General features: G+C 37.9%; 1 protein-coding gene across 2 annotated transcripts in view; it reads right to left on the bottom strand.

Moving 5' to 3' along the window:
• Nucleotides 1–383: 383 nt before the first annotated feature.
• TMEM184B (transmembrane protein 184B) overlaps nucleotides 384–23,015 on the bottom strand; it is a 38,781-nt gene continuing 16,149 nt past the window's right edge. For both annotated transcript variants that reach the window (XM_058189977.1, XM_058189978.1), the window contains exons 4-9: nucleotides 18,290–18,380; nucleotides 17,242–17,317; nucleotides 11,763–11,854; nucleotides 9,982–10,151; nucleotides 7,653–7,841; nucleotides 384–4,144 (exon numbers count right to left, since the gene is read on the bottom strand). In XM_058189977.1, the coding sequence (XP_058045960.1) occupies nucleotides 3,903–4,144; nucleotides 7,653–7,841; nucleotides 9,982–10,151; nucleotides 11,763–11,854; nucleotides 17,242–17,317; nucleotides 18,290–18,380 (860 nt within the window). In that variant the 3' untranslated portion in view covers nucleotides 384–3,902. The remainder of the gene's footprint in view (nucleotides 4,145–7,652; nucleotides 7,842–9,981; nucleotides 10,152–11,762; nucleotides 11,855–17,241; nucleotides 17,318–18,289; nucleotides 18,381–23,015) is intronic.

Here is a 23,015-nt window from a genome sequence, read left to right as displayed (position 1 = left end):
TGTTAATGAAGCATTAACTGAAAAGAAATATTGTATTTCTGATGTCAGTATTTTAGTTCCAACAGAAAATAAAAGAATTCCCCAAATTTGAACAGAATATTATTTCAGGAATAGGAAACGATCTTTACTGGATTTTGAATCCCCTTCACATCGACTCCATTATGTTAGAATAACGCTTTGTAAAGTAATTCTGTATCAAGTGGAAAATTTCATTGACTGGAGGTACCTGCCTTTTTCAAGTCTTTCCCATGTGGCATATTAACTCTTTTTTAAAAAACAATTCTCTGCAACCTTTACAAAGTGCAGAATTTTTAAAAAATTGCTACCTTTTAAAAAGTAATTCCAGAAAGAAAGTGAACAAAAACACCAGAAACGTATATAAATACAATCTATATTATCTCTATATCTTTATTTGTCATATTTGCTTGTTTCCGCAAAGCAGTATAACATCACAAATAACAAAACAGAGACAACAGCTTGTCTCTGAGCTCACATCAGTTATTACATGGTAGGTACAAAACTAAGTAACTCTGTCTTATTATACAGTTTTTTTCCCCCATTTATATACAAATATCTAAACTATATGGAAAAATAGTAAAAACAAAACTCGCAGTATGCTGCATGGCAAAAAAAAAAAAAAAACACCCAAGGAGAGAGAGAGGAAAGGAGCTGATCAAGAAGCAGGCAGTGCCAATATTATTTTGATGGGACTCATGTATAAGCACATGTTTTAAATGGTTGGTCTCCCAGGAACCCTAACAGAGATGGGCAAACATTGACCAATCATCTCTTTCCTGAAAGGATATACAATAAACTCTTCCCAACACACAGCACTGGTGCTTTCATATGGCTCTAATTTTTTATTGGACCCAGGGTATTTGCTTTGTGGATGTCAAACCACTTAAAACTGCTTATAGGTTGCTTCAACGTAATCAGCTTGTACATATAGTATACATATATGTGGTCTACATTAATACAAATAAAAAATAGAGCTCTCCCCAACACTGAAATATCTGCAGGTCAGTCACATTATTCACCCATTCTATTTAAAAAGGAGGCTAATGATGAAAACTTTTCACACGTGCAAGTATTAGCAAGGTATACTGAGAGCGAGATAATTAGGAAAATTATTTGGAAGCAAAGTAGTGCTGAAATAAATACCGGTAGAAAGACTGTGCATGCTTCTTCAAACATGATTTGGAAGTGCATGAGAGGTTCTGCAATTCAGTAAAGGAGCCTGACCTTGTTCAGGTTTCTTCAGATGGCTGAAAAAAATGTGGTTGCTTTGTAAGAGTCACCTTAACTTCCGTGAATGTCATTCCTTAAAGCAGCAGCAACACTTTTCCTGGCTTTTACACAAGATCAAAGCTGGGAAAAGGTCCAGCTTCTTTCATAAACGGCAGAAAAATGCTAATTTCAACATCTCTTTGAAATATTGAGGTCGTATGTCATCCTATTCAATAAAAATTCCCTACTGCTGGCACTGAAGGATAATTGAACGGACCTTACTCCCCAATTGCAGGGAGCTGAACTCCATAATTTATGCAAGAACAGTGTTCAACTTTCCTTTACTAAGAGTTACAAACATACTCATGTTACTTTGGCCAAAGTTATATCATATATATATATATCCATCCAGGATTTCCTGGCAGAGGAACTTTGCATCATAGTTCTGCTGCCACTGGTCTGTTATTTTAATTGGATATCAATTATCTACTGACAGTTTGTGGAATTCTGGGTGCCCGGAACCAATGACAGGATTTTAAAAGTTAGCTCATCTGAGTACATTGTACAAGTCAAATTGAAGCAAGGCAGATGATTGTGTGTTTACAGAAACATGTTCCTGTTCTGTCTTCCTTTCTTCATATCTCAAGTTCTCTATTTCAGGCAGAAAATTTGAATGGAGCTTTTGTCCTCCATTATCCAAATTCTCTCCAATATCTTCTGGAAAAAGAGAAGTGCAAACCATAATGACAGCAGCCACAAGCTCACTATCTGTCCAGGAAAAAAATAAACAAACTTCAGCGAAGCTCCCAAGTCCACACAAACACATTTTGCCCAAACAAGTACAATTTGGACAAAGGATGCTAATAATTGCTGTAGAAATCTGTCTTTGCTCTAATATGGCATGTGTGGAGGTCTCAGGTGAGAATATTAAGGCACAGAGAAAAGGAGCAATAGAGTCAACCCCCCTGAGATCCTCATATTTACACTCTTCAGTGACAGGGTTAAAAAGCACCATATGAAAAAGTGCCAAATAACCACAACATGCCGTGGGAGACCCAGCAACTTAGAACAGAGCCAGCATTACTGATTTCATCATCTATGCAGGAGACTCAGGAGGGGCCTAATGTTACCCCCCTTTTATGCAGCAATGTGTTAAACAGGCACAGTTACCACAACCACAACAGCAACAAAGACGTGCAATATATTGCAATTAATCTGATTGCCCTTTTCAGCTCTATAATGTGTCTGGCAAAACCAGTGACAGCAGATTTTACTGCTTGCAAAGGGAGCCTGTGATTCTTAGACAAAAGATACATCATGCCTAAATGAGATCAGCATGTTTTAATCTCATGGGTTGTAGAAAATAATGGCAAAGGTAATACCCACACACCACACAGATATGTTTAGATCTCTTGGCCAGACTGGAACAGAACAAGAGGAAGGGAAGGGAAAATGGAATGTTCTCCATCTTAGGTGAATTCCATCCCACTGCACTTAAAATTAACTATTAACATAGGTAAAATATTTACAGCAGAAGGGACAAATGGTAACTTGCCATAAATGTTATAGAATTTAAAGTTCAGGAGATGCATGGCTCAAAAACAGACAAGGCAAAAGAGATTTCTGTATCACTGCTTGTACAATTGCCCCTCCAGAAGAAAACACGAATGACAAAAGGCAACAAGATTCTAACAGTGCATACAATCACAAATTAAATCAATGGAGGGAAGCAGTCTTGCACATTTGGATTTGGTATCTAGGTAGATCAGATGAGGTCCAAAGAAAAATAATTCAACATGACCCGCATCCAATATATATGTATATATAGGATGCGTGCTTCTATCTATTAAGCAACTTTCCTGGGAATATGCATCCAGATTTGTATCTTGGGCAGCTTTCCCTGAAATTCTGGATCACTGGGTTCTTACAGAGATGTCTTTCTATACAGATGGGAGAAATCTTGTTTTGCAGAAAATACCTTGCAGATTCCTTTGAAATACTGGGCAACCAAAAATACCCACAAATGTTATATTTCACTTCTGCATAGGGAAAAAGATCTATGGATTGTTTCAATCTTGTCTTCCCCCCTTTGGATCTTCTGCAAAGACTAACTGCGTATCATAATTTGGAATATTAATTAAAATAAATCCTGGCCACAATGAAAAACTTAACAGAACAAATTAACAGGGCAATAGCTAAGGATGAAAGTCTATCCTCAAATAATCAGAATTGTGAGGGTGGAGTTACCTTTTCATAATAGAGTGCAGAAAGCAAATTATCTGCTAGTTTCATTTCAAATAATTTAGCAATTTAATAAAGATACAGCCTCATTTCTTGGGAATCATTTGTCTGATTTTTGTAGTATTGCCAACCCTTTGCCTTACAAATAACATAAAAACTATTCAAACATAATGCATTTTACTGATCTTACACCTCTGTTCTAGTCTACAATTTAGTGTTTTTTTATTTTTTCTTTATTAAGTGAATGTGCACTAGTTAAGCTTTTAGAAAAGAAAGTCTATACCACCCGCATTAGCCATAATGGTCCTTGCTTACAATTGGCATCAGAAGGTGCCCAATCCTGACTTGAGCACCATGTAAAAAAGGAATATAATCTGTTTTCTGGTTCAATAAATAAAGGAAAGTTCCAGACTATGGCATGTTCCACCAACACCTTAAAACTCATCATCCGAGCTCAAAAGCAGGGTCTTCTCATTGTCACGGACACCAGAGGTGCTATGAGAACGTGAAATGATGTGATTGCCATTCCGCCATGGTGGTCCATGTTCCAGGGTGGACTGCTGTGTGTATTGCTGGTAGGCTGGGGAGAAGTTATGGATAGCATCCTGGACGATGTCATGGGGGTTCATGGTCTCCTTAAGGCTGCTAGAGATGCTCTTCATTGGGGCACACCGTCCTAGAAAGAAACACCGTATGTGAAAAATAATAATAATAATAATGTTTTAATTTGTATACCGCCCTTCTCCCGAAGGACTCAGGGCGGTGAACAGGCAAATAAAATACAAACAGAAACATACACCATAATTAAAACAACCCTTAAAAACTGATTCAAATTTGCCAGAAAATTTAAAATAACATTGCACCCCATAAAATTACAGAAATTTAAAACCCATCGAAGTTCAATTAAAATTTAAAATTTAGAATTTAAAATCAGGCCAGTCCAGCCATACGAAATAAATAGGTTTTAAGTTCGTGGCGAAAGGTCCTAAGGTCAGGTAGTTGTCGAAGCCCGAGGGGAAGCCTGCTCCACAGGAGCCCCACAGAGAAGGCTCCTCTGGGGCCGCCAGTCAACACTGTTTGGCTGACGGCACCCTGAGGAGTCCCTCTCTGTGGGAACATACCGGACGCTGGGAGATAGAGGCCGGCAGTAGACGGTCCCGTAAGTAGCCTGGTCCTAAGCCATGGAGCGCTTTAAAGGTGGTAACCAATACCTTGAAGCGCACCCGGAAAACAAGAGGTAGCCAGTGCAGTCTGCGCAGGATAGGTGTTACGTGGGAGCTCCGAACCGCTCCCTCAATAACCCGTGCAGCCGCATTCTGGACTAGCTGAAGTCTCCGGGTGCTCTTCAAGGGGAGCCCCATGTAGAGAGCATTGCAGTAGTCCAGACAAGAGGTAACGAGAGCATGAGTGACCGTGCATAGAGCATCCCGGTCCAGGAAGGGACGCAACTGGCGGATCAGGCGAACCTGATAAAAAGATCTCCTGGAGACGGTCGTCAAATGATCTTCAAAGGACAACCGACCATCCAGGAGCACGCCCAAGTTGCGTACCTGAAAAATGGAAGCTTTTCTCCAGTTATCCCATAAAATCTTTTCAAAAGCTACCTACAGCAGTTTCTTCTGGTGCCCATATATTAACAAGGGCATGAATTACGCAGGAATTAACTTTGACAACTAAAGAAATTTGGATACTACCTCAAATTAGGATTTAACGTATTTTAAGTACATTTTGGGTTTTTTTCAGTTCTTTCATAAAAAATATCGACTCCAACTCTAAATCTTATCTTTGTAAGCGATCCAGTCAATTTTCTTAAATAAATACATAAAACTTTAAAACTTTATTTATTTAGCATATAATTAGAAGTGAGTGGATTGTTTTGTTGTTGTTCCTGTTTAAAAAAAAAAAGGGGGGGGGAGTCTAAATTGTGAATCACCTAGAGATCAGAAATTAGAAAATTTGTATTTTGCCTACCAATGGTGTAGATCGGGATCCCCAACCCCTAGGCCACGGCCAGAAACCAGGCCACACAAATGAACAAAGCCCCATCTGTGCATGTGTGGAGTGTATAGGCAGTGTGTAAAATCTGGTCTGCGGAAAAATCTTTTTCTATGGAATCAATCCCTGGCACCCAAAAAGGTTGGGGACCGCTAGTGTAGATCACATACAGTTACAGAAAAATAATAATAATGCCTTTGCTACTTTTATTCACAATATGTCGATTATGATTGAAGTAAAATATTAAAGTAAAAAGATCATTGGGACATTTTGGATAGTACACAATGTCAATTAAAGAAACAAAAGCAGTGATAACCTATAGTATAGATAATTTCCAGAGGTGTGGACATATTACAGCTGGTCCTTGCTTAGCACCCATAATTGAGACCTGCAACTCCATTTATAAGTGAAACAGCAACTGACTGCAACATATGATTTTACTTTGGTATTCGCCCTTAATTCCACTGGAAGTACACAAACAGCAATCACGTGACTATGATGATCATAAATTAACTGCAAAGTTATTCTTTTAAAAAACCAGCATAAATTTAATGGTCACTAAATGAGGCAGTTAGTAAGCGAGGACTACCTGTAATCTACTGCAGCAAAAGCAATAGTGTTTCATATTGTCTTATATACTAATATTTCACTACTGAAGGCATATTGAGTCATATTTTGTACAAGCCCATTAGAGATGCTGATCTCCAGCTGTAGGTTTTTTAAAGTTTTCATTACAGCTTTTCCTATCAGGCAGAACTTTTGTAGCGTTCAGGAAATATATTTTCCCCAAAGTACAAATATTTGCTGTTTCTAACGTATGATTTAGGAGAAATAGTGCAGGAAGCTGAAGTGTCTCAACAACGAAGAAACAAACAAGTGCAGAGAGAGCTTGGCACCTACCATATGGACCATATGATGGAACAGCTGCGCCAGATACCAGAGCCCAAAGCAAGGGAAAGAGAAAAGGAGGAGAGAAAAAAAAAAGAGGAAGATATAGGAAACAACAGTCTGAAATGGCAAGCAATTCGCAGGTTGTATAGCAAGTTGAATTATTTACTCTTACCCTCCACCCAATTTCACCAAAGCTCTTACTCAAACAAAAAAGTAAAAAAAATCTATATAATCAATTCTAAACAGCACAATAGAGATACCAATGAAGGACAATATTTGTTGCACAGGGTTGAAATGAGGGAGGTCCTTGGTGCTCTTTGAGCTTGGTTGTTTTCTTGAAGCTGTTTCATTGTAGGTAACATCATCAATGCTAGTAAGGAGTGGGGTTTGCTCTTAAATTTATATTCCAGTGGCTTGCCCTGTCAGTGTTGATGGGAGTGGTGTTGGATATTCTTTGACTGGCCTGTTTACTATTAGCTTACTATTAGTTTACTATTAGCTGTTCTCTAGTTCCTTGATTGGGGTACCGTTTACTTCTTTGACACCAAGATTAACATCAGACCAACAATCAAGAAGTAAACAATACTGCAATCAAGGAACTGAGAAACATGCTAACAGCAAATAGGCTAATCAAAGAATCACCAAGACCATTCCCACCAACACTGACAGGGCAAACCATTAGAACATAAACGGAGAGCAAGTCTCACTCCCTACTAGCACTCATGATGTTACCTAGTTTGGTAATTAAACTGCTGCAAGAAAACCACCAAGCACAGAGAACATCAAGGACCCCTTAAAATAGAAATAAAAGCACTGATCCCACTTTTAATATTAAAAAAGAAAGAGAACACAAGACTTGTGATGCTGACTGTCTGTATTTACATCCTTGGAGATGAGTTCTAGTGGTCAAAATACTACTTGGCTTTCCTGGGCCTTCAATATTTCTACTCTCTTTATTTTAAGACTGTTATTCTAAAATGACTTCTCTTATTTTACATAGATGCACATTCAACAGGAATATGCCTCCTAGTCACCTTTTGTTCATTTCATAATCTATGTAGGGGAGTCCTTATAAGTCTAGAAAACTGCTGGTGGAGCTCACAGGACAGTGACCTATAATCCTACATAAAATTGTCTTTTATCTCTAAATAGCCGTGTTCAGAGAAATGAAAACCCGATCTGGTACGAATCTATGTACAAATACGACAGAAAGAAAACACATTCTACTTTTCAAATGAAGTATTCAGAGAGTGAATTAAGTCAGCTTTTTATTGCAAATTCAGTAATGACCTCCATACCTTGAGCATCTAGGTGCTTGTCTGCATAGACCTTGTAAGGGAATGCATGCCGCAGAGCAATAGCTGCAAAGAACATCTCCACGCAGATGATGAAATCCTGATAGCCAGCCGCTACGGTCCCCACAGATACATTGGCCGAGCGGATCTTAGGGATTGCACCACACTTCTCCAAAATGGCCAATAGCATCCCTGAAATGAAAGAAATATTCTGAAGTGTCTTTCCCCCATGTATTCCTTTTAACATTTTTAAAGAGGATTATTATTAATTGCTGATATCTCAGTACAAACATTTCTCACTAAGATTATCACTGATTTTGGTTCATGTTCTCATTTATTTTAGTTATGTTAAATCTTTTTGCTTAATGTATTTTGTTTCATATTCTCTCTCTCTCTCTCTCTCCTCCCCCTCTCTTTTTTTTTGTGGGGAAGGCCATGTAGCTTCTTCCATCTTGAAGACATATTAATGGTTTTAAGTTACAGAAAAACAGATTGCCACTGAAAACAAAAGATAAGAATGGTTTAACAATGAAGCCAATTATCTAGAAAGTTACCCTTCATTTGTGGTATTCAAGAAAACCCTGGACAACTACATTGTGTAGATCAGGGGTCTCCAACCTTGGCAACTTTAAGACTTGTGGACTTCAACTCCCAAAGCTTTGCTGGCTGAGGAACTCTGGCAGTGGTGGGATTCAAGTAATTTAACAACAGGTTCTCTGCCCTAATGATTTCTTCCAACAACCAGTTTCCCAAATTGCTCACAAAGTTAACAGTCGGTTCTCCCGAAGTGGTGTGAACTGGCTGAATCCCACCACTGGATGGGATTTGAAGTCCACAAGTCTTAAAGTTGCCAAGGTTAGAGACCCCTGGTGTAGATGATTTAATTTGGATTACTGTGCGAAGCAAGGAGTTGGACTCTATGATTTAAATGTCCCTATGTTTTTGTTCTACTACAGTTTATTTCAAATCTCAAAATAGAATATAACAATATAAAATCGAGTGTAAAATATACTTAGTGATCAACTTTTTTTTAAACTTCTGAATGCAATTAGTAGCAAAACCAAAAATGAAAATAAATTAATAAATGTTTGGTGAGAGAGGTGTATTTTTACTTCTTCCTAAATGATGGGAGCCAAATGCAGCTCCTTAGGGCAGTCACTGCATACAATCAGCTAAATGAAAGTTGCAGTTGACACATTAGCCAGAATTGTGCAAAAGTGCTCCCCATCTCAGTTGCAAAATCAGTGATAGTTGGGGGTCATGGAGAACTCCCAAATTGTAAATCTACTCTTTCTGGGGGACTCAAACCTAATCCAGAGGTAATCTCAAGCCCAAATCCAAGTTTCTCCTTACCAAGAGCATCTCTGTTTTCCCTGGGTTGAATACCAATATTCTTTTCAACATACAGCTTATTATTGAGATTTAGTCAGTGTTAAAAGGTAATTATTTCTTCTTTAGAGTTAGAACAAAGGGAGGGGTTGAGCTGACTAGCATCCTATTCCAAAGAATCAAATGACCTTTCCCAGTAGTTTCATGTAGTGTAGGAAATAAGGTAGAACTCATGCCCTATGTTGTTAAACCATACTTCTCTAGAACCACCTTCTATACTTCAGATAACAATACAGATCTGAACCACTGCAAACAACAGTCCATGTCTGATGGCCTAAAAGAGTAAACTTTTAAAAAATCAGCATATATCAAAATCTGTTTAGAAAAGACACTGATGATGATGTATCTTTAAAAAGTTTTAAAAACTTTCTATGTCTGTTTATACCATCCAAAGTCTGGAATGATGACTAATCAGACTCAGAAAAGTAGTTATTTATATTATACAAGATGTGATGTCAAGTTTTCCCTAACCAATCCAGGCTTTCATTTGTTATGTTTTTATGCTAATTTGAACATATAGCATAGATATGGTAACCAGTGGTTGATTATGTAGGTTGTGTACTGATCCAGAAGGGATGCTAAATTCAAATGGGGGATTTATTGCATAAACTACAATGAACAAACTTATGTATATAGTTCTAAAATCTGCTGCAGGATTGATTTGTTTATTTAGCACCTTCTATTCATGACAATTGGAAATAATCTGATTCTCAAACTGCCTGGCACTTGACTGAATGAATTGCTTTATTACACCAGAGTGGAACCAACTGAAATGATTAAAGAAGAGGTCTGAATTACAACTGAATTGTAAATGAAGTTAACATACAAAAATGGCATCGGAAATTAAAAAAATCAAATGTAACATTATTCAATTATAATGAGCTACTAAACGTTCCCAATTATTTGTGCTTGCGAGTTGTAAGCATGTAGATCAATACCTCACCTTGCCAAAAGGACAGGAAAATAACAGACTTGACCATGAAAAATTTTAGGACAGGACTGTAAGGACTGAGAAGTTCACGGGTGGCAAAATAGAAGAGGAAGAGGGCATACAAAGCCAAGCTGACTGAAATATTGTAAATGATTGTCACATAGAGATATCCACTTCTGACACTGGAAAGAAAAGAAAAGAACATGTCAGATATTTTTAGTATAGTTTATCTTAAGAAAAGTTACAGTATAGACTTTCTCTTAGCCAAATATACTCTCCAGTCACCAAACAGGTAAGACGCGCGTCTTGTGTCTCCCCAGCCCCACCCCTCCCCACCTGCCAGCCCCACCCCTCCCCACCTGCCAGCCCCAAATTGCACCCAATTTGGACAGGGGAAGGAAGCCCTGCCATGCCTGGTGAGAGGGGGAGAAGAGACAGCAAGAGGAGCCCCATCCCACTCCATGCATCTCACTTCTCCCCTGCCCTACCTGCCACCCCTCTCGACAAAGAGACGGTGGGGAAGGCCAGCAGCCAGGCTGCTGTTACAGTACCATTGGGGTGCGTGGAGCCATTTTACCTGCCTTGCAGCTCTGTCGCGTGTCTCGCCATAGTCTGCAGGCAAACATGTAGGGTAAAAAAACCCTCGCATGTTCAAATTTCTCAAACTCACGAGAAGTTTGGTTTTACCCTACGTGTTTGCCTGCAGAGACACGCAACAGAGCTGCAAGGCAAGTAAGATACGCGTTGCGCATCTTCCCGGCCCCTGGCGAGGAGGCAGGAGAGAAGAGACAGCAAAAGGAGTGAGCCCCATCTTGCGCCACGCGTCTTGCTTCTCCCCCACCCCACATGCCACCCCCTTGATAAAGAGCCGGGTGCTGTGGAAAAGGGAGCTGGGCGGGTACAGGCTTTGGGCATCTGGGGCTGCCAGGGATCACCCAGTGGAGAGGCGGGACCGGGGCGGGAGTTTGCAGGTAAGAGGGATGGATGGATGGATAGGAGGCGGGTGAGTGCCAAGAACACTGGGGAGATTTCCATCTTTGGTTGCCCCAGCGTTAAGGTGGCCACGCTTGCTGCCTCCTGCACCCCCAAAATAATTCAAAAAAATATAAGACAGAGTCTTATTTTCGGGGAAACACAGTAGCATCATTGAGTACAGTACAACATGTGAAGAAACTGTGGCATCTGAATTATGGAATGTAATTCCCGTTTCCAGAAATTAAGTCACTGCCAACATTTCTTTTGTCCTGAAGTCAAATGAAGATCACATGATACTCGTCTAAGGTTTTGAATTTAAGATCAGCTCCATTTATATTCTGGTTTATTGCCTTTTCTTTGTTTTATTCTGTCTGGAGCCTACTAATATAAAGTGATTATATTCACATAAATATAAACATATACCACACATAAATATGGGGCCTGGAAGTATCTGAAGAAATAGTAATTACAGGCGGAAAAACATGCATGTTTGACCAAGTACAGAATCAATATACTGTTTTTTATCCCTATCTTGTCCCATCCATTCTCCAATAAAATAAAATATGCCAAAATAATTATTTGGCTCTGATCTTTCACCTCTATATCTAATACTATTATTATGATACTCTCTCTTATCCATCTAGTCTTCTTCTGTTCTCCCAGTTCTTACGGCAAGCATTCATTTTTTACAAAAACTAGTTCCCATTCAAAGCTTTATTCTGCTGCTTAATGATTGAAATAAAGACTTGACTTGTTTCCACATGTCAGGTATGTATTACTTAACAAAGAGTGACTTTACAGTTAAACTATTTACTTACTCAAAATCTCCATCCTGGTACTTTCCAAATGCCTGAAGAACAACTGTAATAATTGCCATGAGGGGCTTCACCACACAGAATTGCAGAGTGGCCTGGAGGAAAGAAAAACAGAAAGGCAGACAAAATGATGTGTAATTCCCAATACTGCTGTCAAGGTTGACTTGCAAAACACCTCTTTCTGATTACAGCTTGACAATGAAACCTGGGAGGGGGGAGGGTTATGATTGGAATGTGTGGGAAGCTGGGAGGGATAGGAGGAATTTAAGTTAGCCATTTGCAGCTTGACAAAATTGTACAACCCCCAAGGTCGTGAGCTGAAGACTTTTGAAAAGTGCACTGTTTTCTCAAAATAAAATGCTTGTCCTGGATTGGTGGACAATGGACAATGGGCAGCCCTGGAAATAATAAAATAAAAGTGCATAATACTGCACTTCGCACCAAAACCTTAGGACTGGCTTTTCTTTTTCCATGCCTGTATGGATCTATCAGTAAAGTTTTACTCTTGTTAATAAAAATGTCCTGGGAGTTTCTTTTGCTATGCATGACAGTGGGATGGTTGACAATTTCCCACCAGCAATTGGGAATTCTGAAACTGTTGTCCCAATGCATCCCAACGGCACAAAACTGGGTTCTTTAAACAGCTCTGATCACTTACTTTCTTTCATTCTTCTGTTTAAGCAGATGGTTTGAATACTAATTAACTATACTTAAGGTAAAAATATGACTGATGTGACTTCTCTGAATTAAATTCTAGAAGAGACAATCAGATTTTACTTCATGCTTGTTTCCCAAGGTGGAAAAGGTGGAAAAAAGTCCATCTGTCAGATTCATACATAACTTCATACTTCTGTCCTATTTATTGTCAGATGCATAAACCTAGCAATAGGCAGGATCATATACTATATAGATTTTATTGGATTTCTTGTATAAGAGCTTCTTTTGTTAAAGACTTTTTAAATTATTTCTGTTTAATTTTTTAAACTGCTAATAATCATTATTGCCAATAATGTTCTAGCCCTTATTTATTTATTAAATTTGTTTGCCACTGCTTATGAAGTATAAAGCAGTGGTTCTGTTTATCGTTGGAAGGCAAGGAACAATACTAGCTAATAGTGGCCTAAGTGACTGCCTAAATAGCACTTTAGAAATGTTTTAGCTATGTAATCTGCTATCTTAGACTACGGTCCAAATCTTTGGGAAGCTGTGAAATGATTCAAGTATGGGAAATGTTAGCTATATGTCTTGGATGCAGCTGAATGTAAACTAGGCCTAATAACCACAGAAGAGTCCAAGGATGAGTAGGACTACCATATCAACAGACAACCTCTAGAAAGTATCACCAAGATACAGAAAAGTTTACTTTTTTGTTGCCATTTTGTGTTATCCTGATGTTTTACACCTAGATAGAATGGCCCTGGTAAAACTATACGATAGTTTCAAAAGAAGTACTTTTTTATAATATACCCACTAGAAGCTGCCCATTCAGACAGAAAAGAAAGTCAAAGAAAAGGAAAGTTTTGTTTTTGATAATTCTTGAGTGATGATCATAAGACTTGAAGAGATTAAAATTAAAGCACATTCCAAACAGTGAGTCAGAGCCAACTTGTGAACTGGAAAATGTCAAGCTAATTGTTAAACTGTGCATTTGAGCTTCTTCTTCTTCTTCAGTCTGGGTGCTGTTTAATCATTTTCCTGTAGCCCAATCCCACAAGTGTTTATTTTTAAACACTTCCTCATGAAAAAAGTATTAAGACATAGTGGAAGAACAAGTGGGAGCAAATGACCTACACAACTACCCAGTCATCAGGCAGATGTCTGACAAAGAGACAAATCAAAGCCGAGGATGGGTCTTCAGAATCTCTTCACCTATCACTTTCTGAGGCCTAAGAATGCCATTTTTGCTCTAGGCAAACAGAATGCCAGGAGCAAGCACACAGCAGCTCCTTGTTCCTAGAAATGAATGGATTGATGATCCAGTCAAACCTGTAGTTTCAACAGTTGTTTTCAAAGAAACCCTTTGTTATCCATGTAAGCAGTGTACATACACTGCTTCATGCCAATCTTTTGAGTTGTAAACAAAAATTAAAAAAAAAACACCTTTTCGTTATGACCTGTCTTCTTAAGCTTATACTGTTCAGCATATACATAAACATTAAACATATTCATTTTAATATTCACAAATTACTATTTAAACTATTAAATTCTTCAGCAATTTGTCAGTAGTAGCTAGATATGTAAGAAGAGCGAACTCAAAATAATTACAGCAGTAAAAGCAATAAGTCACACTGAAAGTTATGCATAGTTAAATCATACAATGTTTCTATGTTCCCATGAAATGGATATGACTGCCAATATCAATTGGTTAAAATGAACAATTACTTCAGAACAACCATCCTGATATTCAGTTATCTTACTGTTCCTGCTCAAGTATCCTTATTTTTTCAGTGAAACAGCAAGTCAATGTCTTCTATTGCTGGAAGCTTCCGGAAGAGGTAGAGCTAACTGAACACGTCTCTAAAAAAGTGAAGTCAACAATTGCAGAAAAGACCAAGGAAGTGATGAGTAGACCTGTTCATTGAAACCTCTCTGGAGACAACAGGAAGTCACTACATATGCTTTGACCCATGCAGAGATTTCAGGATTATTTTTTTAATGGATTTGTATGTCAGGAGCTAATGGGATTAGCCATCTTGCTCACAAGTGCAGCAGAGACTTTCAAAGGACACAAAGTTTGCAAACTTCATTTTCTAACCGCTCTTAAAATCACAATGAGTGACTTCATTCTAAAAGTCACTAATAACTTAAGAAGTGGTTAATCACTTCTTAAGTTATTAGTGACTTTTAGAATGAAGTCTGAAAATGTCAGGTGAGACATTTAATCCTAAACAAAGGAAAACTTTAATTACAGGCTTAAGAAATTAAAGAGTCTTAAATAAACAACAAAAAGCTAAATTTGTATCTTAGAGAGATATAATGGACCAGGGGTCCAGATAAAATTGAAACACTGAAACTTTGAAAGATATATAGGCCTAAAAAATGGTTATGACAATAACCAATAAAAGTACTGAAGAGATTTCTGAAGAATGAAATCAGAAAATAGTAGCAGCAATATCAATAATGATGTCTCTTCTATGGATGGATTATGTCCAAAAATATTATTGAAGAAATGTCAGATGTAAAACAAATTTTATCTGACGAAACAAGAGATGGCAAAGAAAATGATTCAGAAAAAGATGCTTTTCTGTAGAGATGGACTCTACAGAAGAAACTAAAAAAATCTGTGCAATGGGACAAATAAGAAATGAAAAGGAATCAAATCCTACAGCAAAGTTTGAATGAACTAAAGATTAAGACTGCTAAAAGCAAAAGGAAGACACAGAATGTTGCTTTTGCTTTATTGTGCATAAAATAAGATATGCTGTTATTTTTGGCTATTTTTTTGAGACTTTTTGCTGACACTAATACTGAAGATGATAAACATTTATAACTCTGGAGGGCCAGAGACAGGGGTTATTCCTCTGCCCTCGTCCTATTAGACCTCTCAGCGGCTTTTGATACCATCGACCATGGTATCTTGCTGCGCCGATTAGGGGGATTGGGAGTGGGAGGCACCGTTTATCGGTGGTTCTCCTCCTATCTCTCTGACCGGTCGCAGACGGTGTTGACGGGGGGGCAAAGGTTGGCCGCGATGCACCTCACTTGTGGGGTACCGCAGGGGTCGATTCTCTCGCCCCTCCTGTTCAACATCTATATGAAGCCGCTGGGTGAGATCATCAGTGGCTCTGGGGTGAGATACCAGCTGTACGCTGATGATACTCAGCTGTACTTCTCCACCCCAGGCCAACCCAACGAAGCTGTTGAAGTGCTGTCCCGGTGTTTGGAAGCCGTACGGGTCTGGATGGGGAGGAACAGGCTCAAGCTCAATCCCTCCAAGACGGAGTGGCTGTGGATGCCGGCACCCCGATTCAGTCAGCTGCAGCTGCAGCTGACTGTTGGAGGCGAGTTATTGGCCCCAAAGGAAAGGGTGCGCAACTTGGGTGTCCTCCTGGATAAACGGCTGTCGTTTGAAGATCATTTGACGGCCGTCTCCAAGAGGGCCTTTCATCAGGTTCGCCTGGTTCGCCAGTTGCGCCCCTTCCTTGATCGGGATGCCTTGTGCACAGTCACTCATGCTCTCGTTACTTCTCGCTTGGTTTATTGTAATGCTCTCTACATGGGGCTCCCCTTGAGGTGCACCCGGAGGCTTCAGTTAGTCCAGAATGCAGCTGCGCGGGTGATAGAGGGAGCTCCACGTAGCTCCCATGTAACACCACTCCTGCGCAGACTGCACTGGCTGCCTGTGGTCTTTCGGGTGCACTTCAAGGTTCTGATTACTACCTTTAAAGCGCTCCATGGCTTAGGGCCTGGGTACTTACGGGACCGCCTACTGTTACCTCATGCCTCCCACCGACCCGTACGCTCACACAGAGAGGGACTTCTCAGGGTGCCATCCGCCAAACAATGTCGGCTGGCGGCCCCCAGGGGAAGATCCTTCTCTGTGGGGGCTCCTACCCTCTGGAACGAACTTCCCCCTGGTTTACGCCAAATACCTGACCTTCGGACCTTCCGCCGCGAATTGAAAACACATTTATTTATTCGCGCAGGGCTGGCTTAAATTTTGTTGGTTTTTAAACTTTATATTATGAATTTTAATGGGTTTTTAGAATTTTAAATGTTTTAAAGTCTTAGGCCAAATTGTGTAATAAGTTTTTTAATTCTTGTTTTAATTGTATATTGTATTGTTTGTTTTTATTTTGGCTGTACACCGCCCTGAGTCCTTCGGGAGAAGGGCGGTATAGAAATCTAATAAATAATAATAATAATAAATAATAATAACTTCAGAGAGGGGGAAAAGTTATTAAGTTACTAAATTTGTTATACATTTGTTGTTATTGGAAGTCATTTTTCTTATTCTTTATTATAGTCTTACTTTTCCCTTTCTTCTCTTTTTTTCCTCTTTCCTTGCTCTTTCTATTTTCTTTAAGTTTGTATTATTACAATCAAAATTCTTAATAAAATTATATACCAAAAAGGTTTCTTTAATTGCAAGGCTCTTGGCTGAAAACTGAAGTGAGAGTCACATCAGTGCAGCTAGTGAAATTTCAATTCATAATTTCCTGTTCCATAACTCGCACTTCATTTACCCAAACTCATAGCTTAAATGGGAACTAAATAATTTTGTTTTTCCCTAGTTCTAATTTTTAAAGTTGTCACAAAGGGAGGACTAATTCCCATAACTACTTGTATGATTTGAAATTAAAATAGTATGATAGAACAAGGAAAGAATTTCCTGGATAAATCCACTCATATTAACCAAATATCTAGCAATGAGATAAATCTTAAAGAATCTCAAGAGATCCCCCTTAAATATGCCATGGAGGGGGAAAGAAAAACACTGTGATAGTACTCAGTTTTTCAATTTGATACTGTTAATCCATACCTGTTTACAAAATCTCAGAAAACCAATCGAGTATGTCTTTCCCCATAAGCAACAAGTCCCATACATGCAGCTGGACCTAAAAGCAACAGAACAGTAGGCCAAATTAGAACAAAATAAAATTTTATATGGAACTGGCTTAATAAAATAAATATGTTTATGCATATAACAAGGGAATGACAATGTGATACCTCTTTTCAAAAAAATCTATAGAAGAAGCAAATAAATAAAATAGACACACAAATATTTCTTTCACCATGCTTTTCATGCCAAATTAAATCTGGAAGATTCAATACTCTTTTTACTGCTCTAAGACAAAACTTACACATTTCAACAGAGCTACACTACATTATTTGTATTTCTAGAGTATTGCAAATTCCACAAGTTCTCAGTATGGAAACTGTTAATTTCAATGTTAATTTGAAATAGAAACAGAACAGAAATGCCGTTGCACAATGTGAATGTTTAAAATTAAATTCTGGATGGATTAGGAACAAAAAGGCTACTAATATTACAATCTAATCCAATTTATCAATCAGCTGAAGGCAGATATTGATATGGTAAACAAATTTTGTTCAATATCAGGGCTAGTTTTTATTACTAGTTTCTTTTCATTTTGGATTCCTTATATGTTTTATATTTTCTATATATCACAAGAGTTGCAATTAGGTGGCTTATAAATATAAATCATCTCCTTGTAGAGTGCTCCTTGTAGAAGAGATAGAACAAATGCTATAATTAATATTTATCTAGTCTTTCCCCCACTAAATAGAGAATGATTATATTGCAAAATATCTGAAAGAAGTGCCTTACAAAAATATGGGAATACAAATGAAGCATCTCTCTTCAAATCATTAAAGCAGCTGCGTCCTTTGCAAGAGTTGAAACAATTTTCATCTGTAGAAGCCTTGCAAAAGGCAAATGTTCTTGAACCATTCAAAGTAACTGCTTCATTCACAATCCATATGGCACAAAGCACCTCTTTCAAATTTCCTGCAGTTCTAGCACATATAAAATATGGATATGTATAGTTAAGATACCAGATACTCACTCTATAGGCTTTCCTCTAATCTCAGACATGATGGAACTCTCTCCACCTAGGTACTCATAGCAGAGGCTAAGAAAGTTATAGATGACAAAAGCTGCAAAAAAGAAAGAAAGAGGAGGGAGGGAGGGAGAAAAAAGAAAAACACATATTAAGCTAGTAAAATATCACTCAGTATAAGCAAAATGTCACTGTAAGAAGAGGTCACTGTAAGAATGGGTGTTTGAAAAATGTCCTTCATGATTTTTGCACGTGCTTATGATTTTTTAAAATCTGTTGTGCTCTTTTAAATGGCTCGTTTAAAAAAATGATTTAGAGATATGATGGATGCTGCTAAACACTATAATACAGAGGAGCCATTATTGGTAGCTACAGTAAACAAATAGCTCAAGACAAAATGATTTTGTTTGTTGCCAGGGCTAGCAGAATAAACAGAAATGGTGGGGGGAAAGCAATAAGGAAACCCATATAGCATTTCATAATACATCCATCTATGTATGTAATGATCATTAAATGAAATTAGAAAACAATCAATTAATGCTTCCACTAGACAAAATTTATCTCAAAATTATTCTGACTGAAGCACCTTCAGCAAGCAAGTCAGATTCTATAGACAGTGATCTCTATGTTATCTAAAAGGAAACCCAGGCCAGAATGTTAGACAACTGGTTCTTAACTATTCAAGCAAAGATGCACATAAAACTCATGATCCACCATTATACTGTCAAACTAGCCATTTTGAAATTAGTTATGAATTCTGAGCTTTGATTTGTTCTTTTAGAAAGTGCTCTGCAACCAAAAGAAAAACTGCAGCATTTAATAAGTAACATGTTCAGATGTCTTTCTCAGTGCAACGTAAACCTGTTTTTAGAATCATAGTGCTCCCTAGTGTCTGTGACATTGTTAGTATGTTCAGTGAAGAAGTGACTTAACAAGGTTTCTTATCCAAATACTAGTCAGCTGTTACATGGGTAAATTCATTCATAAAAATAATAAAAATCTACCCTTTAGGATAAAATAGTGCATTTTAGCCCAATTATCACATTTCAAAGAACACAGAAGGTTAACCCAGCATTTAAAAGTTCTTATAAAAAGAACAGTACAGGTTTCTGCCCACCTAGAATAATAGTAGTTTCCCAGGACTCCTAATATAATTTGGTGAGTTCCTAATTCAACTCTGCCTCTAATCCAAAGGAAGTAAATGCCACCACCAACCCATTGTAACAGCTTACATGTCTATTTTCAAAAATTATTGAGAATATATGCATGAGGCCTTTCAGCATTTGAAATGTCATATACTGCTATCAACAGTATAATTAGCTCTAGTCTTAGTTAACTGAATAAACTGAATAAACTAAATAAATTATGAAATAATAAACTTCAAACAACATACACTAACTTTAACACAACATATCTTCTCAAATAATCCAAAACAAAGAGAGTTTCATTCCTTTTTTGGACCCTATTTTATTTGTCCAGTATTTAAGCTATGGTATATTTTCCCAGTTTATTTTTGGCCAATTTAATGTTTTGCCAATGGATTGTTGCTGGATGTTTCAACTATCATATGACATACTGAATTGCAGCTATGAGGGCCTTAATTTTTTAATCCTGTAATTATGTTGTATGCTGCTCAATAATAAACACTAAATATATGGGCCTAGTGCAGATGACACTATGATTCAGTTCCATAGTATTTACACACAACTGAGATGACATGTGCAGGATGATGGCTCTTATATACTTCCTTCTTTGAAAAGAATAAATAATAAGAATGACATGAAGGAAGGTAGGAATGAATGCCTTCTTGAAAGCATTTGGGTGACTATCAAAGGAAAAATAAATGACATTGTCATAGGTGTGTACTATAGGACATCCAACCAAGCAGAGGAAATAGACGAACTCTTTGCTAATCAGTTAGCTGAAGTATTCAGGAAACACCACTATAGTAATGAGATTTTAACTATCTTTACATCAACTGGAAAACAAACTCTGCAGTGAGTAGATCAAACATATTTCCTTTAATGTGCCTAGCTTACAACTATGTCACCTGAAAGGTGGAGGTCGGAACTAGAGAGGGTCAGCTATACAAGACTTAATCTTAACTAATAGGGATGAAATGATTGAAGAAGTCTTAGGAATTTCAGGGCAGAGTGAATGTAGGAGATAACCAGGTTTGACCCCTCCTGAGGAAGGGGTCAAATGCATCCTGAATCATGAGTCCCTTTGCACCAAGATATCTAAGTCCAGCCCATTCCATTAACTTTTATCTACCACCAACTTGCTTTGACCGGTAGTAATTCAGATTCTTATAGAGAGCTTTAGCATACAATAAACCTATATTTTCATTTGAACTGCCTGGATTCCTGATATCCTGTGTTTGACAGTGACCAGGTTATACTAGAATTTGCCACAGGTAGGCACGGGTAATTGAACAAAGTCAGACTAGTGTTTTAGACATTAAGAGAGATGACTTCAACAAACTAAGAGAAAGATTAGGAAGGATTTCATGGATGGAAATCCTAGAAGAAAAAACAGTTCAGGATGCATGGGAAACTCTGAAAAACAAAAATACTAAAGGCCCAAAAGAAAAACAAAAGATACCAGATGAGACTAGCATGGTCGCACACTCTGACAAACTGAGGCACAAGAAGGACAACTATAAAAAAAATGAAAGAGGAACACATAACTAAAACAAAATTAATAGCTCAAATCTGAAGGGATGGAATCAGGAGGGCTGAGGCTCTGAATGAACTAAATCTTGCAAAAAAATTGCCAAAAATAACAAAAATAGTTTATTTCAATACAAGAAGAAAAGTCAAGGAAATGATCAGTCCACTAATGGGAGAAGATGGTAAGAAGGTGGCCAGTGGATCAGCTTAATTCCTTCTTTTCATCTATCTCTACGGAAAAGGAGGAAATAGCCCAACTTATCAATAACAGCACAGTGGGAGACAGAACGGGATGCAAGTCAAAGTAGGCAAGAAGTCATGCTATCTCCTTTATCCTCCTAGAAAGTAGAGATTATTTACAATAATGAATTTATTTATTTATAAATAACAAACAATATAAAAGCAGTAGTCTATCATAAGAGGACCCAGATTATTGGGGGCAATATATTGACTCTGTAAACAGCTTAGAGTGGGTTGTAAAAGCACTATGAAGTGGTATATAACTCTAAGTGCTATTGCTATAGGATGTTTTCAACAGGATACAACAGCCTTATGTATGTTTTACCCAGAAAAGAATTAACTTCCAAGAAGCTATACCCTGTTTCCCCCAAAATAAGACATCCCCTGATAATAAGCCCAATCGGGCTTTTGAGCACATGGCAATAAGGCCAAACGCATATTTCAGGGTTCAAAAAAATATAAGACAGGGTCCCTTTCTGTGTTTTCTGCTCATGAACTGTTCAGAACTGTTTCTAGAAAATGCTAAGAAGCTTTAAGAAAATTAAGAAATAAACAAAAAAGTGATGGGGGGAAGGTGGAAGGAAGAACTCAATACATTTGGTTTACGTATATATTTTAACACTTAAAAAACATTTGACATTAAAGTACTGAATGTGTTCATTAACGTTTGTATAAGGGCAGTCTTTCCCTAGCAAAATAAAAAAAAAAATCTCCCTTAAATGAAGAAATTCTTCTCCTTGTCTGCTCTTGCATTTTCTAGAAACAATTCTGAACAGTCCATGAGCAGAAAACACAGAAAGGGAGGGGAAATAAAACACCATTAACACACAGGATATTGAACTGGACAAAGTGGCAAATTTTAGAATGTGAACTGACCCTCCAAGCAGATGTTATGATGTTTGCAATCTCCCTAAGCGAAGCAAAGGGAATAATAGCCGTTGCTAGGAAATGAGATCTACAGAACAACAAGCTTCTTCCTATGACTTTGTATTTATACATACACAATAATGGATAGGAATGGGGACACTCAACCAAACAAAAATAATTTCTGACTGTGCAATTGCTTGATTTGTATTCTGCCTTTTTGCAGGAGTCTTAGGACAGCTTAAAAACCTGTGTATTTATTTTATTTTACTTTTTTATTTGCATTTATATCCTGCCCTTCTTTGAAGACTCAGGGCGGCTTACACTATGTCAAGCAATTTGAATATCATAACTCTGTGAAGTAGGTTGGACAGGGAATATGTCACTGGCTCAAAGTTAACTGGTGAGTGTATCATATTCCAATGAATTGTTACCACTATGAAGGATTCCACATTTCTCTAAAAGAATGAATTTGGGATCCTTCATAGTCTTTTGTGAAAGCAAAATTGTCTTATTTCATCCCAAGTGATCCAAGCAAAAAAGTATACTCCCAAACCCTAAAATAAAGGAATACGGCATAATTACAGAAAGGAGAAAAATATACAAGATAGGCAGACTCTGAAGTCTCAAGCCACGCTTCAGGAATCCAGATGGATGAATTGGCTTCAAGTCCTGGAGGATTAGAGCAGGGCTACAAAATACATTATCTTTAACAGTCAGCAGATTTCAAGGGAATGTTTTATGCTGGTGCTCTCAGACCTTCACTGCAGCTGGTGTGTAGATGTCTTGCTCAGAAAACAAAAATAAAAGCAATCATTTTCACAGAGCTCTTTTCTACAGTCATGTATTTCTGTACATTTCAGTTCCTTGAGATTTGATTATATTCTGCTTGGGCGTCTCCTGGAACTAGAGGGTATGCTAGAGAATCTGCACTAGTGCTGTAAGAAACAAACCTC

The sequence above is a fragment of the Ahaetulla prasina genome, chromosome 7 (assembly GCF_028640845.1).
Source record: "Ahaetulla prasina isolate Xishuangbanna chromosome 7, ASM2864084v1, whole genome shotgun sequence".
In the NCBI taxonomy this organism is placed as follows: Eukaryota; Metazoa; Chordata; class Lepidosauria; order Squamata; family Colubridae; genus Ahaetulla; species Ahaetulla prasina.
Note: the sequence above shows the minus strand (reverse complement) of the source record. Positions and strands in the feature narration are given on the sequence as shown.